General features: G+C 33.6%; 2 protein-coding genes and 1 pseudogene across 9 annotated transcripts in view; 1 reads left to right on the top strand and 2 right to left on the bottom strand.

Moving 5' to 3' along the window:
* Nucleotides 1-3,793, bottom strand: part of LOC148878204 (DNA polymerase I A, chloroplastic/mitochondrial-like) — a 59,016-nt gene extending 55,223 nt beyond the window's left edge. For all 8 annotated transcript variants that reach the window (XM_088951071.1, XM_088951060.1, XM_088951034.1 and 5 more), the window contains exon 1: nt 3,444-3,793. In XM_088951071.1, the coding sequence (XP_088807197.1) occupies nt 3,444-3,586 (143 nt within the window). In that variant the 5' untranslated portion in view covers nt 3,587-3,793. The remainder of the gene's footprint in view (nt 1-3,443) is intronic.
* A 12,379-nt stretch (nt 3,794-16,172) lies between these two features.
* Nucleotides 16,173-18,489, bottom strand: LOC148878205 (putative serine/threonine-protein kinase PBL23). The gene is made up of 5 exons (XM_088972022.1): nt 18,281-18,489; nt 17,759-17,940; nt 17,473-17,662; nt 16,846-17,237; nt 16,173-16,478 (listed from the first exon to the last, which is right to left on the bottom strand). Exons 1-5 carry the CDS (start codon nt 18,405-18,407, stop codon nt 16,173-16,175), a joined length of 1,197 nt encoding a protein of 398 aa, XP_088828148.1. The 5' UTR covers nt 18,408-18,489.
* Nucleotides 18,490-18,779: 290 nt separating this feature from the next.
* On the top strand, nt 18,780-20,345 carry LOC148878206 (cardiolipin synthase (CMP-forming)-like; annotated as a pseudogene).
* The last annotated feature ends 2,257 nt before the right edge of the window (nt 20,346-22,602 follow it).

The raw sequence follows: 22,602 nt of genomic DNA on the forward strand, positions 1-22,602 counted from the left end.
TAAAGAGGAGTAATGGAGTTTTAAACTTTTAATAACTAAAACCTAAATTATGCTTTCTGAAATAATAGATTGCCTGTGTCCTTAAAAAAAAGCCATTATTTTCCTTTAACTTTTTTTAGCAGATAATGCCCCTTTCTATTCTCTTACTAGTCTCCCTCCATGACTTCCTACTTTTTTCATCAAACTCCAACTTATATGTAGCAAAACTCTCTATCTAGCAGCTGCCAGCCGGGATACTTCTTTTTTTGTACAGCATCTTGCACAAAAAAAAAAAAAAAGCAGCACTGCTGATACAGTTTTTCAAAAGGTGTTGGGGAAGATGTTTTCATGGCTGATTACACATAAACTATTAAAATGTAAACTTTACTTCTTTTTTTGTACAAGGAAATCTTTATTGTGAATCAGGGTTTTGAGTACAGCATCTTGTTGTACATGATCTCATTTTATAACTTGCAATATAATATAATACTTATATTTTCTCTTAAAATAGCAGCTGGGATACTTGTCATGTAGAAATTATTACACAACCACCAACAAGATAAGAAAGGAACACTATTTTTTGTGCGGTAAAAGGATTATGCACATACAAGTAACAAACGAATCCCAAAAAAACACAAACACTAAAAAAGAAACATAAGAAAAAAGAATCTTCATGTAAACTATAAGAAATAGCTGTAAAACAAAAAACAAATGGTACCAACTACAAACTTCCTAGCACACAAAAAAAAATGAAAAAAGAAAAACAAAAGAAGAAAGAAACAGTTGTAAAGCACAACACCAAATTGCACCAGCTTCCTAAGATTTTATAACTCATGTTCATATTTTCACTGTTCAAACAAAAAAGGAGAATAGTCATCTACCTGGCCTCTCATTATAGTACTCATGATCACAATTTTAGCAAGTTCATGAAACTCGCAACTCATTTCCTATGTGAATTACTATCTTCACCTTTTTAGCCCCAACTTCCTACATAGATCTTTGGATTAAAATAATGCCTCACTTCATAGCTATCCCTAATCTAGTCTACAACCAAAAATTGTTCTGTTGGAAAAAAATGTGCATTCTCCTCCAGTTTAATTTTCCTGTTAACCACTTCATGGCCACTTCCAGCATCTGCAAGTTCCTTGTAAGTTGTAACATGAAAGTTTCTATCTTGCATTGTAGATATCATAGTTCTCAATACATGTAGTTCAATCATAAAGCACACCTGGCTTTTCTTTTCTTTTTTTCTTTGAGTAATACATACTACACATTACAGGGGAATCAAAGGTGGGGCAGAGCAGGAAGAATGTGAGTATGGGTGTCAATTGACCAGTTTTATATTGGATCCCATCCAAATCAAAATCAATTTGGAAGGATTGGACGGACTGGACCAACAAGACGTATTGAATTGGACCACCAGTCCAGACTTAATGGTCCAAAGTATTTATTGGATTGGATTGGACCTGGTCCATCCGTAATGAATTTATATTGGATTGGGTTGGACTGAGCCAATATCAAGTCCATTGATAGAAGATAGGAATATAGGTGTCAATGGACCAGATTTGGGTTAGAATTAATCTAATTAAAACAGATTGGGCAGCCCATTGAATTGGACCGGTCCAAAATATTCATTGGATTGGATTGGATTGGACCAAATCCAGTCCAATTGACACCCCTACATGTGAGGCCCACTGGCCATACCGTGGAGACCGAAGAGCTTGAAATTCTGCAGGTTTAATCCCATGCCTCCAGATGTAACCGTTTCCGGTCACGTATCATTTTTTTGGTTAAGTACCTCGTTAGCTCGTCTGCTCCCAAGTGGCCCGTGACTCAGGGGCTGAAATAGAGATCCCTGGCGTAGTGCAACCCAGCTGCTCCCTGCAGGAGGTGATCTGCTCATCTTTGTAAGCGGCGGGAGTTGAGGGACCTGCGAGAACTAAATCAGAGAACCCGAGGGTGGCTACCCGGTGAGGTCACTCCGATGGCTAAGTTAGCACTTAGTGGAGAGTTGAGAATGATATTAGAGAATGAGAGAGCTAGAGAGTAGAGGTTACCCATCCTTTGTTCACCTCTTCTTTGCCTATGGGGGGTGAGGTCTTTATATACTAGAGTCATCGTGGGTTAGGTGGAGCAGTTCCTGGATTCCCGCTGTGATGGGACCTGCTTTCGTGTTAGATGGGAATAAAGCCACCAACTGGTAATGTTGCCCATTTCCGCCTGACTTGGGGAGTGGGTGAGCTAATATAGCTGTTACAAGTCACAGTCCCGTAAAATGCGAGGTACGGTGGTGAGCTCCTCGGCGTTGTCAGGTTAGCGCCTGTGTCAGGCCGCCAGGTCAGTGCTTGGGCCAAGCCACCAGCTCGTGCCAGGGCCAGGTTGCCAGCTCGTGCCAGGGCCAGGCTGCCAACTCGTGCTAGGGCCAGGTCGCGCCAGGGCCAGGCTGCCAGCTCGTGCCTGTGCTAGGCCGCGCATGGTGGGACACCATCAACTTAGCAAAGGCAAGTTGTTGTCAAAGTGGTCCCGGGTGTCGCCTAGTTGTTCTGAGGTGCCAGGCTACATGATGGCGAACTGCCAAGCGGCAAACTGCCTGTAGCGAGCTGCCTGTGGCGAGTTGCATGATGGCAAGCTGCCTAGTTGCGAACTGCCTGAGGCGAGCTCGAGCTGTTTAACTATCAAGAGGCTACACTTAGTTGGCATGATGTGCCAGGTGTCACAATGTCATTGGAGGGCCAAATCCGCCCTCATCACCTCCTATTTTGAGAGGTGCCAAGTGGTCGTCTGCAAGCACCCTTGGCTTTTCAACTGTTCATTTACACACAAGGAAATTAAGACAAAATGGAAAGAAGAAAAAAATGAAAGAAAGAAATAATAATCAAAACTTATAATAATCAAAAATAATACAATCTTTAGAATGCAATCAGGTCCCCATCTGTCTGTACAACGTCTAACGAGTTAGGAGGAAGTGGGAAGGAATTTAACCGCAATACTGACTTCCTTAAAAAATGAGGGGAAAAATATTCACACGTGACGAAGACTAGCAGCCCACAAGCTACTCAATACTTCTTTTGATGACCACGGTCCCATCCCTTCATTATTTACTACCAGTGCAACACTTACAAAATCGTTTATTATTTCCTTTACCGTGAGACACAACTTTCAGGCATTCTCGTGTAAAACCCACGAACTGAACATCGAACAGAGAGTGTGGAGGAGAGAGGGCGGAGAGGAACTTTCACATGTCATCCTACCTACCTACCCAGAAAAAAGAAAACACCAGGGGAAAAAAAGAGAATCGAAAAAGAATAGGTCTTTCTACAGTGGAACTGCAATTTCCCTAGGAAAGTCCGTGAAACCCACCTCAAAAACGTGAATCACAAAATGCGAGAGAGAGTGAGAGAGAGAGAGAGAGAGAGAGCCGAAAAGGCATAAAAATTAAGTCTGAAACGATGAAGAATCCAAACCTTTGGAAACTTTTACTGGAACCGGAGCAGGCGTGAGGAGAAGAAGTCATCGAAGCCGAGCGGCGACAAGACGGAGATGACCAGAAGGGAGAAGATGAGCAGGGTTTCAAAGGGCCACCTTGAGTGGAAACCCCCATTGCCATTAGCTCTGCAGCTCTCCCCAGCTTGCTACAACTACCGTTACAAGGAGCCGTCTTGGACAGCGGTGTGAGCACTTCAAATATGCTATTTTTCCCGCTCTGAGCTTGTTTCTCTCGGTCTCAACTGGAGGAGAGGGGGAGAGAGAGCTCAAGCTTCGCTTGAAGCCCAGAAAGCCAACACCTCTCACTCAGTCTGAAAATAATAATAATAATAATAAAAGAAAAAAACCAATATTAACATTTCTCAGCCGGGCAAATCGGGTTCGCCCCTGTAGCCATAAGTTACCTATTAAGTCTCTACCTACAGGGAACCAAGGAGAAAATGATTCCATATGACTACTACATTAGGATAAAATCATAAAATAATACCTAAATGACTTGAAAACTAGCGAGGATCCGGGCGATGGAGCTGGGAAATTTAAAAGATTTAATAAATTTATTTATTATTAATTAATAATCAAAATTAACTAAAATATTTAAAGTTATTATTAATATTTAAAATTTTAATAATTGTATTTTTTATTTAATGTTGATTTATAGAAAATAATTATTGTTAATTTAATATGAATAAATATTTTTTAATAAACTTAGTTTTATTAATAATTTTAATAATTATTATTCTTATTATTTTTAAATAAAATTTTGATTAACTTTAAATAAATATAAATAATTACAAAAGCTAACATTTTTATTAATTTCACTAATAATTAACAATTATATAGGAATTATAACGGAGTGGGTTTAGGGCAGGGCACCCCATCCCTATCCCAGCCCCATAGTCAAGACACTCTACTTCATTCCCGCTCCGTCCCCATGTGTCAGGGCAAGGCAACCACTCCCTAATGTCAGGCAAGTTTAAGGGCAAGGCACCCCACTCTTCATCAAGGATGGGGAATCCTAGAATTTTCCCGCCCCATCCCCAGTATTGGGTAGGTTCAAGTAGATGTGTAAATCAGGTTGTATTGGGCTGGCACGACACGACCCACATGCGGCCCGCACAAAGTATGGGATGTGTCGTGCTAGCCCACGGGTAGACCTATTCACGGGCTAGGTCGGACCTGGCTTTCACTCTGTATTAACAGATTTTTCTAAGGCTCGAGCCCGAGCCCGACCCGACCATCGGGCCTACAACTTGGGCCTGAGCCCGGCCCTCATAAAAAGCCCGAGCCGAAAATTTAGCCCATACTGTTACTACTACTAAAGCGGTTGAATAGAGAGAGAGAAATTCTAAAGAAAATAATAAAAAATGTATATATTAAATTATAAATATATATATTTTAATAAATATTATATTATTTATATATTTTATATAATATATAAAATACATATTATATATTTTATAAAATATATAATGTTGAGTCAAGCCGGGCCGGGCTCGAGCCAGGCTTTTTTGATAAATCCCGAGCCTGACCCGAAACACAGTCGGGCTTACTGTGTTAGGCCTGAGGTCATGCCCGCGGGCTTAATTACATGACCAAGCCCAACCGGGGTGCAGGTCGGGCCATCGGGCTACCCGGCCCATGAACAGGTCTACCCACGGGGCATCCCGAGTCATGCCTCCCTCCCTTGGGATAATTTGGGGGGTCAGTTCAGCATGGCCCACGACCCAAGGTCGCACGGGCCCATGTCGTATCATGGGTCAGGCTGGTCCATGGGTCGAGCCTTAGGCCAAGCTAGGCCGCAAACCGGGCCAAGCTATGAGAGCTACATTTAAAAAAAAATTGAAAAGATGTTTAAATTTTTATTTCATATGATTTTTGATGTACGCAATTGTTTATATATACAATTAGACCTATTCGTGGGTCGGGTAGCACGATGGCCTGACCCAACCTGACTCGTTATTTTCAAGCTTGGACAAAATTTCAGGCCCATGGGCTCGAGGTCAAGCTTTCTCAAATAAACCCGGCCTGATACTATTACATATATAAAAAAATACTTATGTTATATATATATATATATATATATATATATATATATATATATATATATATATATATGCTTCTTAAATTATTAATAAATATCAATTTACTATTAGGAATTATAAATTAGTTTATTAATTTATTAAATTATTACTAAATTAATATAATATTAGTTTATAAAAGTATATTGAAAATAAGAAATTTTGTGTATAGATTGGGCTTCGGGCTCGAGCTCGAGCTTCAAGCTTTATATAAGGGTTGGGCTTGGGCTCAAGATCTAGGCCCGATGGTTGGGTCAGGCTCAGGAGCAGGCTTCCACATTTTCTGTTGATCAATTTTTTGGTTTGGTCAGTCTGTTCAAAAGATTTAAACTTAAAAATTTAATTTAATTTTAAAATTTACAGTGTGATTATTAAATATTAAATTTAAAAATTAGATTTATGATATAAAACATTTTAGACTAAGAAATATGGGAAATTTCCCACTTTTTCATATTAAATTTTATATTTAAAATATAAAATATTAATATATATATTCATGGTTAAGTTGTTCGATTTTGGTCGGTTTACAAATAGCCAAAGTGGAGTTGATCCAACTTAGTCAAATTGGGAAATTTTTTAACCAAATCCAATCTAAAATACTAGAAAACCGACCAACTTGGGTCGAGTTAATTGGGTTGGTTGGTTTCATCAGTTTGATAAATAAACCTAACTGAAATTAATTATTGTTATTTTTGTATTATAAAAAAACTATTAAAAGTAGTATATAAAATATGAATAGTTATTAATTATTTAAAAAGTTGAAAATATAAGACAATTGTATACACTTATGTGTTTCTATTAAGGTCATTTATTAGAACACACTTTTAGGGATGAAAATTTTCCCATCCTCGTTGGGACCTGACTTCCTTGACCCAATGGGGCTGGGGATGGGGATTGAGGTCCCCGACCCCGATTATATATATATATATATATATATATATCTGTGTGTGTATTAAATGTTATCTATATTAAATATACTATTATATTATTTATATTATATATATATATATATATATATATCAAAGTATATTTAAAAACATTATTTATAATTTATAATTTTTATTTATTTAAAAAAATACTATTATTTGAAAACATTTTAAAGATTTGGGTCCCCACGGGGAACCCATACCCGTTAGGAATCAAGGGTGGAGGTTAATTTCAGAGTCGAGATTGGGGCCTTGGGTCCACGATTTCATTAAGGAGTGTTTGTTTTACCCTTAGGCCCATGATTTTTTATTCCAAAAATATCCCTAACATTTTTTTATATAAAAAACAAAATTGAACAAATGTAGCCAATAGAGTGGTTGCCCATGTCTTATTAAAATTTTTATTTTTATTTTCTTTTGATTAAATTTATTTAAATGAACATTAGGGTCAACACTGTCATTTTCCACTGTCATCTAATGAAAGATTGATTAAATCCATTGCAAATTATAAGTGGTGTTTTAGTAAAATGCTAACTATAGGGTAGATTTTAGTAAATCCATGAAACTATAAGGGGTATTTTAGTATATGACCCTTTTTATTATTTAGCTTTCTCTTAATAAATCCTGTGCATCGCACAAGTTCCCGCTAGTATTATTTTATAAAAGTATAATGAAAATAAGAAATTTTGTGTATGGATTGGGCTTCGGGCTCAAGCTCAAGCTTCAAGCTTTATATAAGGGTTGGGCTTGGGCTCAAGATCTAGGCCCCATGGTCAGGTTAGGCTCGGGAGCGAGTTTGCACATTTTCTGTTGATTAAGAGGTTCGTGTTAATTATAAAACTATGAGTTTTACAAATTAAAATTTTTATTTAATTCTAGTCTAGTATTAAAAAATATATATAACATTTCTTATATATATATATATATAATTTGTTATTTACATATTATATAATAATATTTACCATATATGCGTATAACTTCCAAGTTGAGCTTATTAGGGGGTTATTTAGCTTGGGCCCTATCCATTAAAGCCATCATTGGACTCCAAAAGTTTGATACCCAATTAGACTTTAAATATGATTATCCCTGATAATGTGTGGGCATGGTGCATATCTCAACTAGACCTAACTCAAAAGAAAATAGTTGCTTGAGCCTACAAATTTATAGATTTAGTAGTGGTTTAAGTTATAAGAATTCGGCTTCTGCTAGGGTAACTCAGTGCTTGCACTGTTTGAGCAGCCCCTTGTAACCATGCATTGGGAATATTTCCCTTGAAATAAATCACATAATTATGGAGATATTCCCAATGTAAGGTTGTAAAGCTTGTTGGAACGGGCTTTGCCCTGACGGAAGCCGGACAAGTTATAAATGATTTGTTAGTTTTTATTAATTATTAAAATATTGTTAGCTATTAAAATATAGTAATTATTATATTTACTATATTTATTTTAAATATAGTAATTTCTAGAAATTATCATATTCTCAAAAAATATTGCTAATTTCTTGGCAAAAACTAATTAAATATTAATTTTCTAGTAGTTAAATATAACTTGTTGGTAATTAAATGTAATTTCTACTATTTATAGCTTAAATTATAATTATATTACCATTAATAATTAAAATGCATTTTTTTCATTGTTATTCAGTATTTTTTGCAATAAAATACAATTAATTTATTTTTTTTATTATTTTCTGTATTTAATTAAGCTTTAGGTTTTTCAGAATTTTCGGATTTTTAGTTAATTTTTGATGTTTTTTATTATTATTTAGTAATTTTTGTATATGAGTATTTTTCAATAATTTTCAGTATTTTTAGCATTTATTTTTACATATTAGTCACTACAAAATTAATTGGCATTTGCTTTCAGTAAAAATAAATTAAATAACTAAATAAATACAATACTTAATAAAAATACAGCTAATTTTCAATATTTTTCAATAATTTCAGGGATGGGTATTTTTTAATAATAAAATACTATTAATTGTACTTTTTAATTATTTTTAGTAAATACCCTTATTAATATAAAATATTGTTACTTTTTAATATTTTTTAATTATTTTTAGGTTTTTCAGAATTTTTTGGATTTTTAATTAAATGTTGGTATTTTTCCATTATTATTCAATAACTTTTGTATATGAGTAATTTTGCAATAAAATATTGTTAATAAAACATGTTTTACATTTTAAATTTTCATTAATTTTTATCATTTTTAATGAGTTCATTATGCACAATAAAGGTCTCAACTCATAAAAAATATTAATTAATTAAAAATACATTAATACAAACTTATCTAATAATATTATTAAAACTATCAATTAATATTTTTATATTTAAATTTCTTATTTTACTTAATTGTTGGAATTTTTTAATTATTATTCAGTAAAATAATGTTAATAAAATGGGTTCTGCATTTTAAAATTTCATTAATTTTTATCATTTTTAATGAATTTATTATGCACAATAAAGGTCTCAACTCCTAAGTTATCTAATAATATTACTAAAAGTTTAGAACTATCAATTAATATTTTGATATTTAAATTTATTATTTTTATTAACGTTTATTAAGTTTGATTTTTAAGTGAAATTGAAACACATTTTTAATATTTACTAAGTTTTGTTAATATTTATTTTTAGTGAAAGCTTAGTAGATTTTTAAATTAATAATTTTTTGATTGTTTAACATCAACCTATTTATATTATTACTATTCTCTCTCTCTCTCTCTCTTAAGTGTAATAATAACAAGCATTAAAATAAGAGGCCTTGAAAAACCCAAAGGTCTCCCTCTAATAATGTGCAACTTTATCTATTTTCTCCATTGGGAGAAGTTATTTATCTATTTTCTCCTTTTTTTGCATTTTTCTTATATTCTTTTGTTTTAAAAATATATAATAGTAATCATTGTTCATTGCTTATAGATAGATAGATAGATAGATAGATAAAACACCTTACCACAAACTTAAAAACAATAACATTCATTCAATCTTGGGAAGTCAAACAAAACAAAAATATTCCCCACCAAAGATCTACCCTTTTCAGCAATAGAATGGGCTGGTTTAGTGAGAGTGTTGAACTTGTGCAAAATCTATATGGGGTAAATTTCTTAAACTATCCTTGTGGTTTAGTTAATTGACTAAGTGTATCTTTATTCTTTGAAAATTAACTAACACTACCCCTACTATTTTTGACAATTGACTAACTCTACCCTTACCATTAGGTTCTGTTAATATTCCATCAAAATTCATAGGCACATGACATATAGTTTTTAAAAACCCAATTTTACCCTCCACATCTGACCTCTCCCTCTTTCTCTCTCCTTTCCTCATTGGCCTCCTCTCTCTCTCTCTCTCTCTCTCTCTCTCTCTCTCTTTCACACACACACACACACACACACACACACACACACTTTTTTCCTCTCTCTCCTTTACCCTAATAGGGAAGATCCGTAGTTGCTCTTTGCCACTTGGTCCGACTAAAGCACACAGGAAAAAAAGGGGAATAGGGGAGATCTATCGCTGCTTTTCATGGGTGGCTGTTGATGTTGCTGTTATTGTGGTTGCCTTGTGCACATCAGCACACAAGAAAAAACAAGGAGAATAGGGGAGATCCGCCGCTACTTTCCACCGCTTGGTCCGACTAAAATACATAGGAAAAAAAGGAGAATAGGGGAGATCCATTGCTGCTCTCCGCCGCTTGGTCCTACTAAAACATAATGGAAAAACAAATGAGAACAGGGAAGATCCGCCACTGCACTTCGCCGGTGGTTGCCGCTATTCTCACTATTGCGGTTCCAATAGTTACGGTAAAGAGAGTGAGAGAGAGGGAAAGATCTAAGTAGGAAACCCATATTTGAGTATCTCTCATATTTTCAAATCTACAAAAAATCTAGATATGAGATCTGAGATCTAGTCATCATCCGTCATTCTGGTAGTTCTGGTGAAGAGAATGAGAGTGAGAGGGAGAGATCTAAGTAAGGAACCCAGATCTAAGATCTAAGAGATACTCAGATATGAGATCCAGTCATCATCTGCCATTTCGACAGTTCCGATGAAGAGAAGGAGAGGGAAAGGGAGAGATCTGAGTAAGTAACTCAAATCTGAGATCTAAGTGATACTTAGATCTGAGATCCAGTCATCATACATTGTTCCAACAGTTCCAATGAAGAGAATGAGAGGGAGAGGGAGAGATCTGAGTAAGGAATCCATATATGAGTATCTCTTAGATATGCAAGGAACCCAAATCTGGTCATCATCCGTCATCCGACATTTTCGACAAATAGAATGAGAAGGAGAGGAAGAAATCTGAGTAATCTATAGTGGAGGGTAAAATGATCTTTTTCATATCTCCACTGACACACGTTAATGATTAAGAAGGACTAGTCAATTGCCAAAAACAGTAAGGGTAGTGTTAGTTAATTTTCAACTGAATTTTCCATCCCCCATTCCACCACTCCCAATTTGCCATCTTAGCACCCTTTCTCTTCATTCATCTCCCTTTTCATTGGGTTTTCTCTAGGGGTGAGCAATAAAAACCAAAGAAAATGAACTAAACTGAAAAAGTGATCGAAATCAAGTAGAAAATCTAGTTAATTGAACCGATCGGTTCGGTTTTGGTTCATATTTTTAAAAAACCAAAGGTATTGATTTGGTTTTGGTTATAATTGAACCAACCATTATACATATATTTCTATATATTTTATGTATATTATATATATTATATATTTTTATATTTTCTACATATTATAAATTAATAAGCATGCATTACATATATAAATATATAATTATAATATAATATATTATTTATTATTTAAAATATAATATTATATATATTTCTAGTTTTTCTTATATGTTTATATATTTTTTATAATATATGTTGTATATAAAAAACCAAAAAAAAACCGATGAACCGAACTGATGGTTAACCGAACAGCTTTAGTTTTCAAACCGAACCATGAGCACCCCTAGTTCTCTATCTCCCCCCACAACTCACATCTCTCACTTTCTATAACAACCTAACTTCTCTCCTAAATTAGCTCAATATATGTTTTATCCTCTCCTTCACTTCTATCTCTAATTCCCCTCTATTCTCTCCACTTTCCCATAAAAATAGGGTCATAAATTATTTCCAAATCAAACAATATTTATATCTATATATGTGATTTCAAGCAAATTAAAGAGAGGGAAATAAGGGGAATTCGATGTTTCTTATATATTAATGGCATCTTCCATTATTGTTAAATAATATATTCTTAAATAATAATCTATTGTTAAATAATCCGTTAGTTATGAAAATTATTAAAAATTTCTAGAAAATATTATACCAAAATTATGAAATAATTATTTCAGAAATAATCCATTATTTAATAAATATTACATAATACCAAAAATTAATAAACAATCCATTATTTAATAATTTTTTGTTATTAATTAATAAATGTTCAAATTTTCAATGTTTAGCGTAATTTACATTAATCATTGTAATTTAATAAATTTTCATTAAATTTTTACAATAATAATTTATTGATAAAAGATATTACTATTTAGTGTAATTTACTAATTTATATAAAATCAATAATTATAGTTAACAATTATCAAATAATTTAGGGAAACTATTTAACTAATAATCCATAATTAATTTTTAAATAAGTAATTAAAAAATTAAGAAATTAATCTATGAAAAAATATTCTCCAAAACTATTTAAATAATAATTAATTATTATTATTCAACTAAATAATTATTAACAAAATTAGGAAATTAATATATCAAAAATTTTTCCATAATTATTTAAATAAACAATCCATTATTATTATTTCAATAAATAATTATTAAATTATTTAGGAAAATCATTAAGTCTATCCACACCGATCTAGATCACTTGGTTGACTTCCATCATACCTGGCTTTACATTAGTTAACCACAAATGGTTTATTATAATTACATTTGATTTGATTAATAGTAAATAATTTACATTAATTGATTGTTATTGTAAATAATTAATTTACTATACATTACTACTAATTAATAGCAATTTCAATAATTTTTTGGAAATTATCATAAAATGTTGTAATTTATTGTTATTTAATTTACTATTAGTTAGTTAGTTAGAGCAAATTATTAGAACTGTAGAGATGGCAGTTTTCCCTATAAAGTTGGGGCCCTACCCTGCCCCGCCCCGAATGGGGCATGTTTTCTCAAATCTTAAATGGGGATGGGGCAAATACGAGGTAGGGATAGGGAAATTTTTTCCCCAAATTTGCATATAATTCCTCGAACCTAATGTCAAATTAGTAAATATTGATTTATAAAATATCTCTAAGTTTTCCTCATATTTTTATAATCCTATGACCTCACAATTTCATTTATAAAATACCCCCAAATTGTCATAATCCAATTCCTAAAATATCCCCAAATTCCCATAACCCTATTTGTAAAATATTCATGAATTAGATTTTTTAGGTGGTTGCCTTAGGGTGGGAAAAAATTGGGGATTCCCCATCCCCAATGGGGAATGGGTGTCTCGCCCCGAACCCATCCCGCCCCTACTGGGGTAAGGGACAATGAGAGGTGCCCCATCCCGTGCATCCGCACGACCCTCTGCTATTATACAATAGAAAGAGGAGAGAAGGGAGGTGAGGAGTCCTCTCACCACAAAGCTCACATGTGCCTCCTACTCTCCTTTCTCGCGCATGTGCATATTTATTTTTAAATGGAACCATTAAAAATATAACAAGTCAAAATTAAAACACCTAATGAGTCTTTATCATCTCTCATAAATTTCATATTTAGTCCCTAATAACACCATTACTCTCTCTCTTTCTCTCTCTAGCTTGATAGTCAATGTTTGTAACATCTTCTCTACCATTAAATCCCCCTTTTTTCATCTTAAATCTCTTTTATTCCCTTTTGGTTCTATGTAATAAAGTAGGGGTGTTAATTAATTTAAAGTAGATTTGTTTCATGGATTCTTATGGTTCAATAATAAAAATCACTTAAAATAAGCCTTCGGTTATCTTCACCTGTTTAATTTTGAAATTGTTTTTTCATATTGGTTAACGATTTCATGTTAAGCATATATACATTTTTGCTATGAAAAAAGGAATGAGTTTGAAGCTTAATAACTAAAAAAGAAAAGAAAATTATTTCTATTATTTTAAATGTAAAGAACTAGAAGTATATAAAAACTTCGATGATTCACGATTACTTCATTTTTCCCTTAAAAATATTTTTAAAAAAATCAGTATGTGCAATGCACGGGTCACCGCTAGTTACAATAATTTCAAGCTCACTATTTATACTAATTACCCTAATTACTATTTAAGTAATTCTTAGCTTCTTTCTAGGGGTGTAAACATATCAAATTCAAATTGAATCAAACAATATTTGAATTTGAATCCAATTAGAAAATTCGACATCCGAGGATATTGAAAATTGACGTCAGAATTCAAATGTGATTAAATATTAGAATATTTGATTAACTAAAGGCTCACCAACAATAATAAAATTTGTATGTATCTTATATCTATATTAGAAAGAGGAAAGAGGAAAGGTGAGGGAACCTCTCTCCACAATTTGCACATTCTACTCTCTCTCTCTCTCTCTCTCTTTCTTTCCATACATGGTTAATTATTTTTAAATTAAATTATAAAAAAAAGAATACAAAGACCCTTTGTACTATGGGGTCAGTGATAAAGACCTCCTAAGCTTTCATTTGCAACAAAGACCCCCTGAACTTTCACTTTGCAGCAAATACTCTCATTTGTTAGGTTTTTGTTAGTTAACTTTGAGAAAGATTCTCATTAGCTATTTAAAAAATTTTTAAATCTCCAAACTACCATTTTGTTATTTATTTGAACAATATATGATTCAATTAGTTTTCTAAATATAATATTGAAGCCCTCTTAGTTGCTCTAAGCCTCTAATAGATCCTTGTAGATTTTTGGTTGGATTCAATATTTAAAATAAAATGATAGAGGTTTCTTTTGATACATATAAATTTAGGTTTTATTGGTTTATTGGATAAAAGAATGGATAATTTTTACATTTTAAGACGAAGATAGACATTTTAGTTGGTTTTATTTGGAGAAAATGGAGGTATTTTGGGGTTAATTAGGGTTTAGGAGAAAAGGGCAACAAATGTAAAACAAAGAAAGTTCAGGTGGGTAATTAGGTAATTTAATGCATTATATCATCTAACTTAATAGCTAGGGGGTATTTGTTGCAAATGAAAGTTTAAGGGTCATTGTCATTGACCCCATAGTATAGGGTTCTTTTTTTGTAATTTTCCTATATAAGAAATACCCCCATGCCTTAATTTTCTCTAATTAAAATCCATTATTGCTCTCTAGTGAAATCATTCTTAAAGCTCCACCCCACTAATGTTGCTATTTGTAACATCTCCCCTCCCCCATTAAATCCCTTTTCTCCTCTGAAATGATCCTGTTGACTCTTTTAACACAGAAATAGTATAAATTAGATGGATTTGGGTCAAGCTAAGAGCCAACCCATCTTAAATATGGAGCCTAGCCAATATATCCTTATTACAACTTTAAGGATCCTCTCATTACAGAAATCACATAGATATCCTCCTCTCAATTTTTTTTTTCAAACATGTGATTATCTATTTTTAAATTAAGTATTCAAAAGTATAAATCACAAGGCTCACAACAAACCATTTATATGTCTTAATTTTCTCTGATAAAACCCATCATTGACTCTCTTCAATAAGATAATTCTTAAAACTATCTTTCCTCACACCTTAATAGTCAATGTTTGTAACATTTTCCATCTCTCATTAAAACTCTTCTTTCCTCTTTCTAATATAGGTTAGATGGATTTGGTCTAAGTTAAGAACCAACCCAAGACTAACATTAGACATGACCCTAACCTAGGCCCAAAATGGTGTCAAAATCCAAATTTGCAAACCGATTAATTGATTGATAGATTTTATCATTTTGGACATCTACATAGTCTTCTTGCTCCCATACCTCCTTATTGTGAATAATAAGAAACAAGGAAAAGGAGAAGATATTAAGAGATTGTTGCTTTAATAATATCACATGCCAATTCTCTCTCTCTCTCATGAGACTCTTTATATAAAGTTATAATTGCCTAGAATCACAAGAAAGACCCCAGTGGGGCTTTATTTTCTCCCTAAAATAGTTTTCTTTCTAAAACAATCCTTCTCCATACAAACTGAATAATCCTTCTCCATACAAACAGTGTTATATGTTTGTATTGTTCATACGATTGAGGCCCATTAAAATTGATGATCAAGGAAACAGAATTTGTAGATGTGATATTACACTCTCGTGCATGTTCTCTCACCATAGAATGGAGGGAACTAGCTTCCCATGAACTGGATATAAATAGAAAAGTGCACACTACATGTAAAAACTCTTCATCTTCATTGATATTTAGAAGAAAGAATTTAAGTGTTGTTCATATCAAACTGCGCAAATGTAAATGTTCTTCTTGAGGACTTTTAATGTGTTAACCATTAGAATTGAGCTGATCCACTACATGATATACAAACTGATTACAACTCAAGAATTGGAGAATAGAAAGCAACTGAAACAATCATGTTTGTACATATGACAAGACTCTATATCTGTTTAGGTCTATTGTTTTCAATTTCACAATGCAGCCAAAGAGCAATTTCTTCAGCCTTGCTTCACTGAAGCTACACTCCATGGGATCCATATTAATTAACTTTCTTCTCCCATATCTCCAAAATCAGAGTATTTAACATCATCCTCAACATCTCCAGTGCTATCGCTATACGGAGAAGCAGAGCTCATTGTGCCTTGGACACCTTCATCTGTTTTGGGAGCAGCTAGATATGACAGAGCTGTTACAACATCACTGATTAAGGGTCTAGTGCTTGCTTCCTCTTGAAGACACATGGCTGCAATTGCAAGAGCTTGGTAAAGACCCTTAATGGGGTAGTTCCCTTCAAGCAATGGATCAGCCATCAATGTGAACTTCTTTCTATCCTTAAACAGTGGTTTTGCCTGCAAATGTATATCAAGAATAACTTGGAAAATCAAATCCATAAAACTGTACCATAAATGGAAGACTACAATCTCAGTATTCAAAAGAAAGAGAATTCATCACTGCAGGTAGTTTTAAAGAACAACTAAGCACTATGGCTAATGCTAATACATTTACATCAAGGAAATAAAACTGTATAACTATACATCTATACTTTAAGGAGATACAATTCTTTGATGACTTCCATATATATATATATATATATATATATATATATATATATATATATTCCTTAACTAATTTGGCTGATACCAATGCTTATGATCACTTATAGAGTTTTCTCTATTTACAATAGCAAAGGTAGAGATTAAGTTCACTACAACATACCCAAGTAACAAGGTTTTGCTCACTCGTGGGTCTTGAATTGTCAATTGCTCTCCTTCCTGTGATAATTTCCAAAAACACAACTCCGAAACTGTATACATCAGACTTTGTTGTCAATTGACCTGTCTTTGCATATTCAGGTGCACAGTAGCCATAGGTCCCCATAACTCTTGTTGACACATAACTCTTGTCACCAGTAGGACCTAGTTTGGCCAACCCGAAATCAGAAAGTTTGGGATTGAAGTTTTCATCTAATAATATATTAGATGCTTTGAAATCACGATAAATCACTGGGGGCTTGGCAATATCATGCAAGTATTCAAGCCCTCTGGCTGCACCTTCAGCTATTTTCATCCTCGTATGCCAATCCAAAGGTTTCTTATTTGGTGGTAAATCTGCAAAATCAAGGTAGTTCATTAAAACCCAATTGGTGACATGAACTTTATCAAATAGCACATTATGTAGGAGCAAATTAAAGGTGCTTATTTGGTTTCTCAGAGATATAAGTGTTTAACCAAACACATGAACCCAATTGATGGTGTGGTTTTCATGCAGGAAAGACCATGCACCTTTGATTTCTCCATGGAAGAATGTCACAATAAGGAGATAACATAATACAGAAGGACATACCTAGAAGGTGATCCTCCAAAGACCCCAATGGCATGTACTCATAAACTAAAATCCTTTGATCACCATCAGCACAATACCCAGTCAAGTTTACAAGGTTTGGATGGTGAAGAAGACTCAACATCAGAACTTCAACAACGAACTCTTTATTCCCTTGCAATCCATTTCTGTCAAGTTGCTTCACAGCCACCACCTGAATAGCATGGGTTATAAATGAAGCTAATTAGATAATTTGGAGAGGGAGAGAGAGAGAGAGAGAGAGAGAGAGAGAGAGAGAGAGAGAGCAAACTTGGTTTAATTTCTCAATCCATCCTTTATACACCCTTCCAAAGCCACCTTCACCCAGTAGGCATTCAGACTTGAAGTTCCTAGTTGCAGCTGCTAACTCACGGAAAGTGAAGACTCGAGAAGCAATATTTCCATTTCCAAATTTCTGCATCTCTTGAGCTACGTTCCTCTTCTTACTGCTATCTGCACCAGAAAAAAAAAATGTATGCAAGAGTTCATGCAAAGAACCAATTATAGCCAAACCATTTCTAAGACAGAAATGGTATCATTCTATGTGGTTTCAAGAATAAAATGCTTCAGAACATTATGCAAGACGAATACCCATCCCTCATCAAATATAGGCTCAGTTTGGAAGGAGTACAAATACAAATATGTACCTTCCAAACTGAGCCTAAAGAAAAAAAAAGTAAAAATAAAGATTCAAAATCAAGGTTTATAAAATTAAAATAGATCAAGTACATTTCAAATTAAATTACAACTATCTGAAAATGAAGATAAACAAAGAAATTCTCGATTGACATACCGGATTTAAGGGAGATACTGGCGGTCGCTGAAGCCAACCCATCCACTTCTTTATATTCATTCTTGCTCATCTTCAATGACTTCCTGTTGGCCTCTGAATCCGTTCTACGACAACAAAAGCAACTCATTTTTCCCTTTGCCTTTCTGTGTTCCAGTGCAGCCACACCCTGATTAGTTCTAAGCACTAAATCAGAATTCTCTAATGATCACCACTAGAAGAAATCAATTGCATTTAGAAACTTAGAGTTGAAGCAACTAGAAACCGGAAAACCTTAGTGCTGGAAAGAACAAGTTCTCTTTGTTTCCCAGAAGTCAAGACCACACAGCGTTCGTATTGCTCGATCTCCCAAATTGATTGAATTACGAGTGGTTTTGGCACAACAATCCTGCTGAATTTATTAAGTCGCCAAATCTCAGAAAAGGACGCGGAAATCGTTACTCCTACCCTGCTAACAGATCTTTTGCATTGTCCCTCCGCTGTCTTTCAAAAATTAGTTAGCATGGGAAGGAAGGTACAACGGTCATTGAGGTTGGTTTAACGCGGCAAAATGGTTTTGGCGCGGATTACTTGGATATACTTGGATTCCAATCCGAAGGTCAACAGCTCGTGCTTTCGTATGTAGTGTGCTTTTCAGAATAATTTTCTGAGATACCTTCCTTCGGATTGGAATCAATTCCGATCTGGTTTTGGCGCGGATTACTTGGATATACTTGGATTCCACTCCTCCTCAGAATTCTGAATTCCACTCTCAGTTTGTGTGCATCTGCAACACCATTTCCATCCCGTCTCCTCCTCTCTCGACCACTTTCTCTCCCTCTCCTTCTCCTCTAACTTTGCTGTTTCGTCGAATCCATTCTTGTTTGTGCTTCGACTGACTTCATCTCATTGGACTCGAGATTCCTTTTCCCATCTGATTGCATTCCCAGGACTTTTGTTTCTGTCTTCTCCGCCATGGAAGCTTTCTCAGTCTGCTACGCCTCCGTATCTACCTGGCGAAGTTATTGTGGGAAAGGAGAAAATTTTAAATCTACTTCGGAGAAGGAGTTTTCCTATCAATTTAGGGCTTTGTTCAGTTGCAGACCTTACAAATTTGGTAAATGAGATTGATCAGAAAGAGTTGCGGAGTGGGGATGAGATCGGTGGCAGCTTTGCGGAGGGCTTTTTTTTTCTTTTAATTTGCCGAATATGATTTCCATTAATAGAATGGTTTCTGCTTTCTGGTCCTTTGCTGTGATGGTATGATAATCTATATCTCGACTTGTTTATGGTATTGCCATGTGTTATAGGGCTATGTCTTTTGACTTTAGGTACTTAGAACTTGAATGCTCATAGAGTTTTCTGAGTATAAAGTATTTGATGGAAAGGTGTTTCTCAACCTATGGACAATTGGGCATTGGTAATGAACATCTTGATTGTTCTAGTTTTTGTGGTTAGGGAGTTGTTTTTCCAATTCTCGTTCATAATGATGATGCTCACTTTGGAGTTTCAGCCCTTACCTTGTATACTTGAATAGGAATGTTCAGCTGGGGAAGCGGTTTTCCATCAGTATTGAGTAGGAGTAGTTATGGCAGAAGTATTTAGTGGTAGTAGCTGGTAGCTTGTTAGGAAGGTAGTTCTGCAGTTGGAGCCGATTTTCTTGAATGTTGATTGCAGTAGAGTTATTCTTAGCAAGCATGTGATGCAGGACGATCATAACCGAGTGGTGTCTTTCTTCATTTGTTGGGTTGGCCATCTCTGGAGCAACTGACTGGGTACAAAATCTACATCTATTCTTTAGGCAGATATTGGGTGTGCTAAAATGAGGTTTTCCTTTTTCTCTCTCTGAAATTTCTTTTCATAGTTAGATCATGATTACATGTCTCAGAAGAGGGGCATGAAGTCAGTGATGGGCTCTTACCTTGATCCTCTTGCTGAAAAGGTCTATATTCAAAATATCTTTCATGTTCAACCTGGTGCCTTTGATTGATTGGCTTCAGTTCAGAGCTCATTCAGTCTGATGATACAGGTACTGATTTGCTTTGTTGCTTTAGCAATGGTAAAAAAGGACATCCTCCAACGCAAGTAATTTCAAAATCTGGTTTCTATTGAGAGATAATCAAGTGTTTGACAAGTGCATCTATAAATAAACTCCATCTTCAGATTGTATATGTTCCCAAATTAATCAGCAATTATATCTATGATTTTCTCATGCATAATTAAACTATTCTGCTTACTGGTCAGTGGATTAGTATGGACCATTCCCTCTATTCAATCTTTGGTAATCTATTTTTTCCTTATAGAAATTTGCATGCCATGTCCAATTACTGTATCGCAATTCTATCCATTTGGAGGGAAGTGGTTGATCCATATTGGTATTATTGCATTTTTTTTTCATCTTAACGTGTTGGTGAGAACCACTGGTTTAGTTTTTGTTGTGAAGCTGGGATGTTGGTCTAATCAGTGGAAAAGTTAGAAGGAAAGCTTGCTAAATTAGAACATCAAAAGCTAGTTTGCTTGAATTTTGATCTTGCTGCCTTAATTTATTTATTTATTACTTTCTTTAGTGGAAAAGTTGGTATGATGTCATCAACTTCAATGGAGTGCATCCAGAGAAGATAGAACCCCTCTTATAAGCAAGGAAATCCTCAACATCCCTTCCTTCATTTAGCATATAATGTCAATCATAAAGGACGTCAGTAGGAAATTGTAGCCCTTTCGTAGCTTGCAGCACAATACATCTCTTTTGTAAATTATGATTTGAATTACCGATTTCTTTTAATTTGCCAATTTAATTTTAGAACTAGATTAAAGGAGGCCATAATATGAGATTGAGGAACTTATTAAGAGGAAGCAATCTATAAATCTATTGCAGGTTGAAAAGGGTGGGAAGGACTAGGGGCAAAATGGCAAAGCAGGATATATGTAACCAACCCTTGTTGGGACTTGGGACAAGGCTTGGACGATGATGAAGAGGATATGCCGACTAAGAATTGATGCTGATATTTTGTGGCAATTCATGATTCACCTGGACAAAATATTAATCAAGACTGAGTTTTTTTCCAAGATTCCCTTGTTCTGATATCCTAGTGTTTGGAAGACGGTTACCAGCTCAAATATGATGAAGATGCAGTATGCCTGACAACCCAACCTGTTTTATGTATGTGTCTAACAAACTACCCCATTCAGGTATTTGTGGAGTTGCTCTCCCTATCTTTCTCATTATGCATAAATTTCTCTTCCCTAATTAATGCAACCATGTGAAGGGAATATTACCCGCACTTTTTGTCATGTTTTCGAAGAGTGGCTATGCAGCCTATGCCTAAACATATTAATTAGGTTTAGAATTGGGTATCCATTTTTTACATTTTTTTATTTTCTTTTGTTTTAAAAAATATAAAAAAGTAATCATTGTCTATTTTGATTGGATCAATAAAGCTGTACACACTTTTAGAGAGGGAGAGATCTAAGTTTTTCAAAGCCTCTTAAAGCATGTTATTATTACATTTAAGAGAGGGGGAGCTTTGGGTTTTCCAAGGCTTATTATTTTAATGTATTATTATTATTATATTTAAGAGAGAGAGGGAGGTAGAGAGAGAGAATAATAATAATTAATATAAATCAAATAATATAAATATGTTGAGGTTAAACAATAAAAAAATATTAATTTAAAAATCCACTAAACTTTCACTTAAAATAAATATTAAAAAACTTAGTAAATATTAAAAATGCGTTTAAATTCCACTTATAAATCAAACTTAATAAGCTCTAATACAAATAAGAAATTTAAATATAAATATATTAACTGATAGTTTTAATAATATTATTAGATAACTTTGTATTAATGAATTTTTAATTAATTAATAATTTTTATGAGTTGAGATCGTTATTGTGCATAACGAACTCATTAAAAATGATAATATATAGAACCCGTTTTATTAACAGTATTTTATTGCAAAAATTACTCATATGCAAAAAGTACTGAATAATAATGAAAAATACCAACAATTAATTGAAAATATGAAAAATTCTAAAAACTTTAACATAAATAAAATTAATTTTTATTAAGTTTATAACTTTTAATAATTGCTAGATAGAACTTGCTAAATTTTAATATTTTTATTAACTTTAGCAACTTTATTAATTATAGTTATTAGGCTTCACATTATATATAGATTGCATGTTATAGGTCTCTAGACAAAGCAGAACCGTTTTAATATTGTATTTATTAATAAATAAAATATTTTAATAAATATAGTTAATTATTTAAAAAAATACTATAATAATTAATTTTACTATAATAAAATATTATTTTGAATAAATAATGTATTTATTAAAATACTACT

The sequence above is a fragment of the Nelumbo lutea genome, chromosome 1 (genome assembly GCF_056320005.1).
Source record: "Nelumbo lutea isolate HS-2025 chromosome 1, American lotus-T2T, whole genome shotgun sequence".
In the NCBI taxonomy this organism is placed as follows: Eukaryota; Viridiplantae; Streptophyta; class Magnoliopsida; order Proteales; family Nelumbonaceae; genus Nelumbo; species Nelumbo lutea.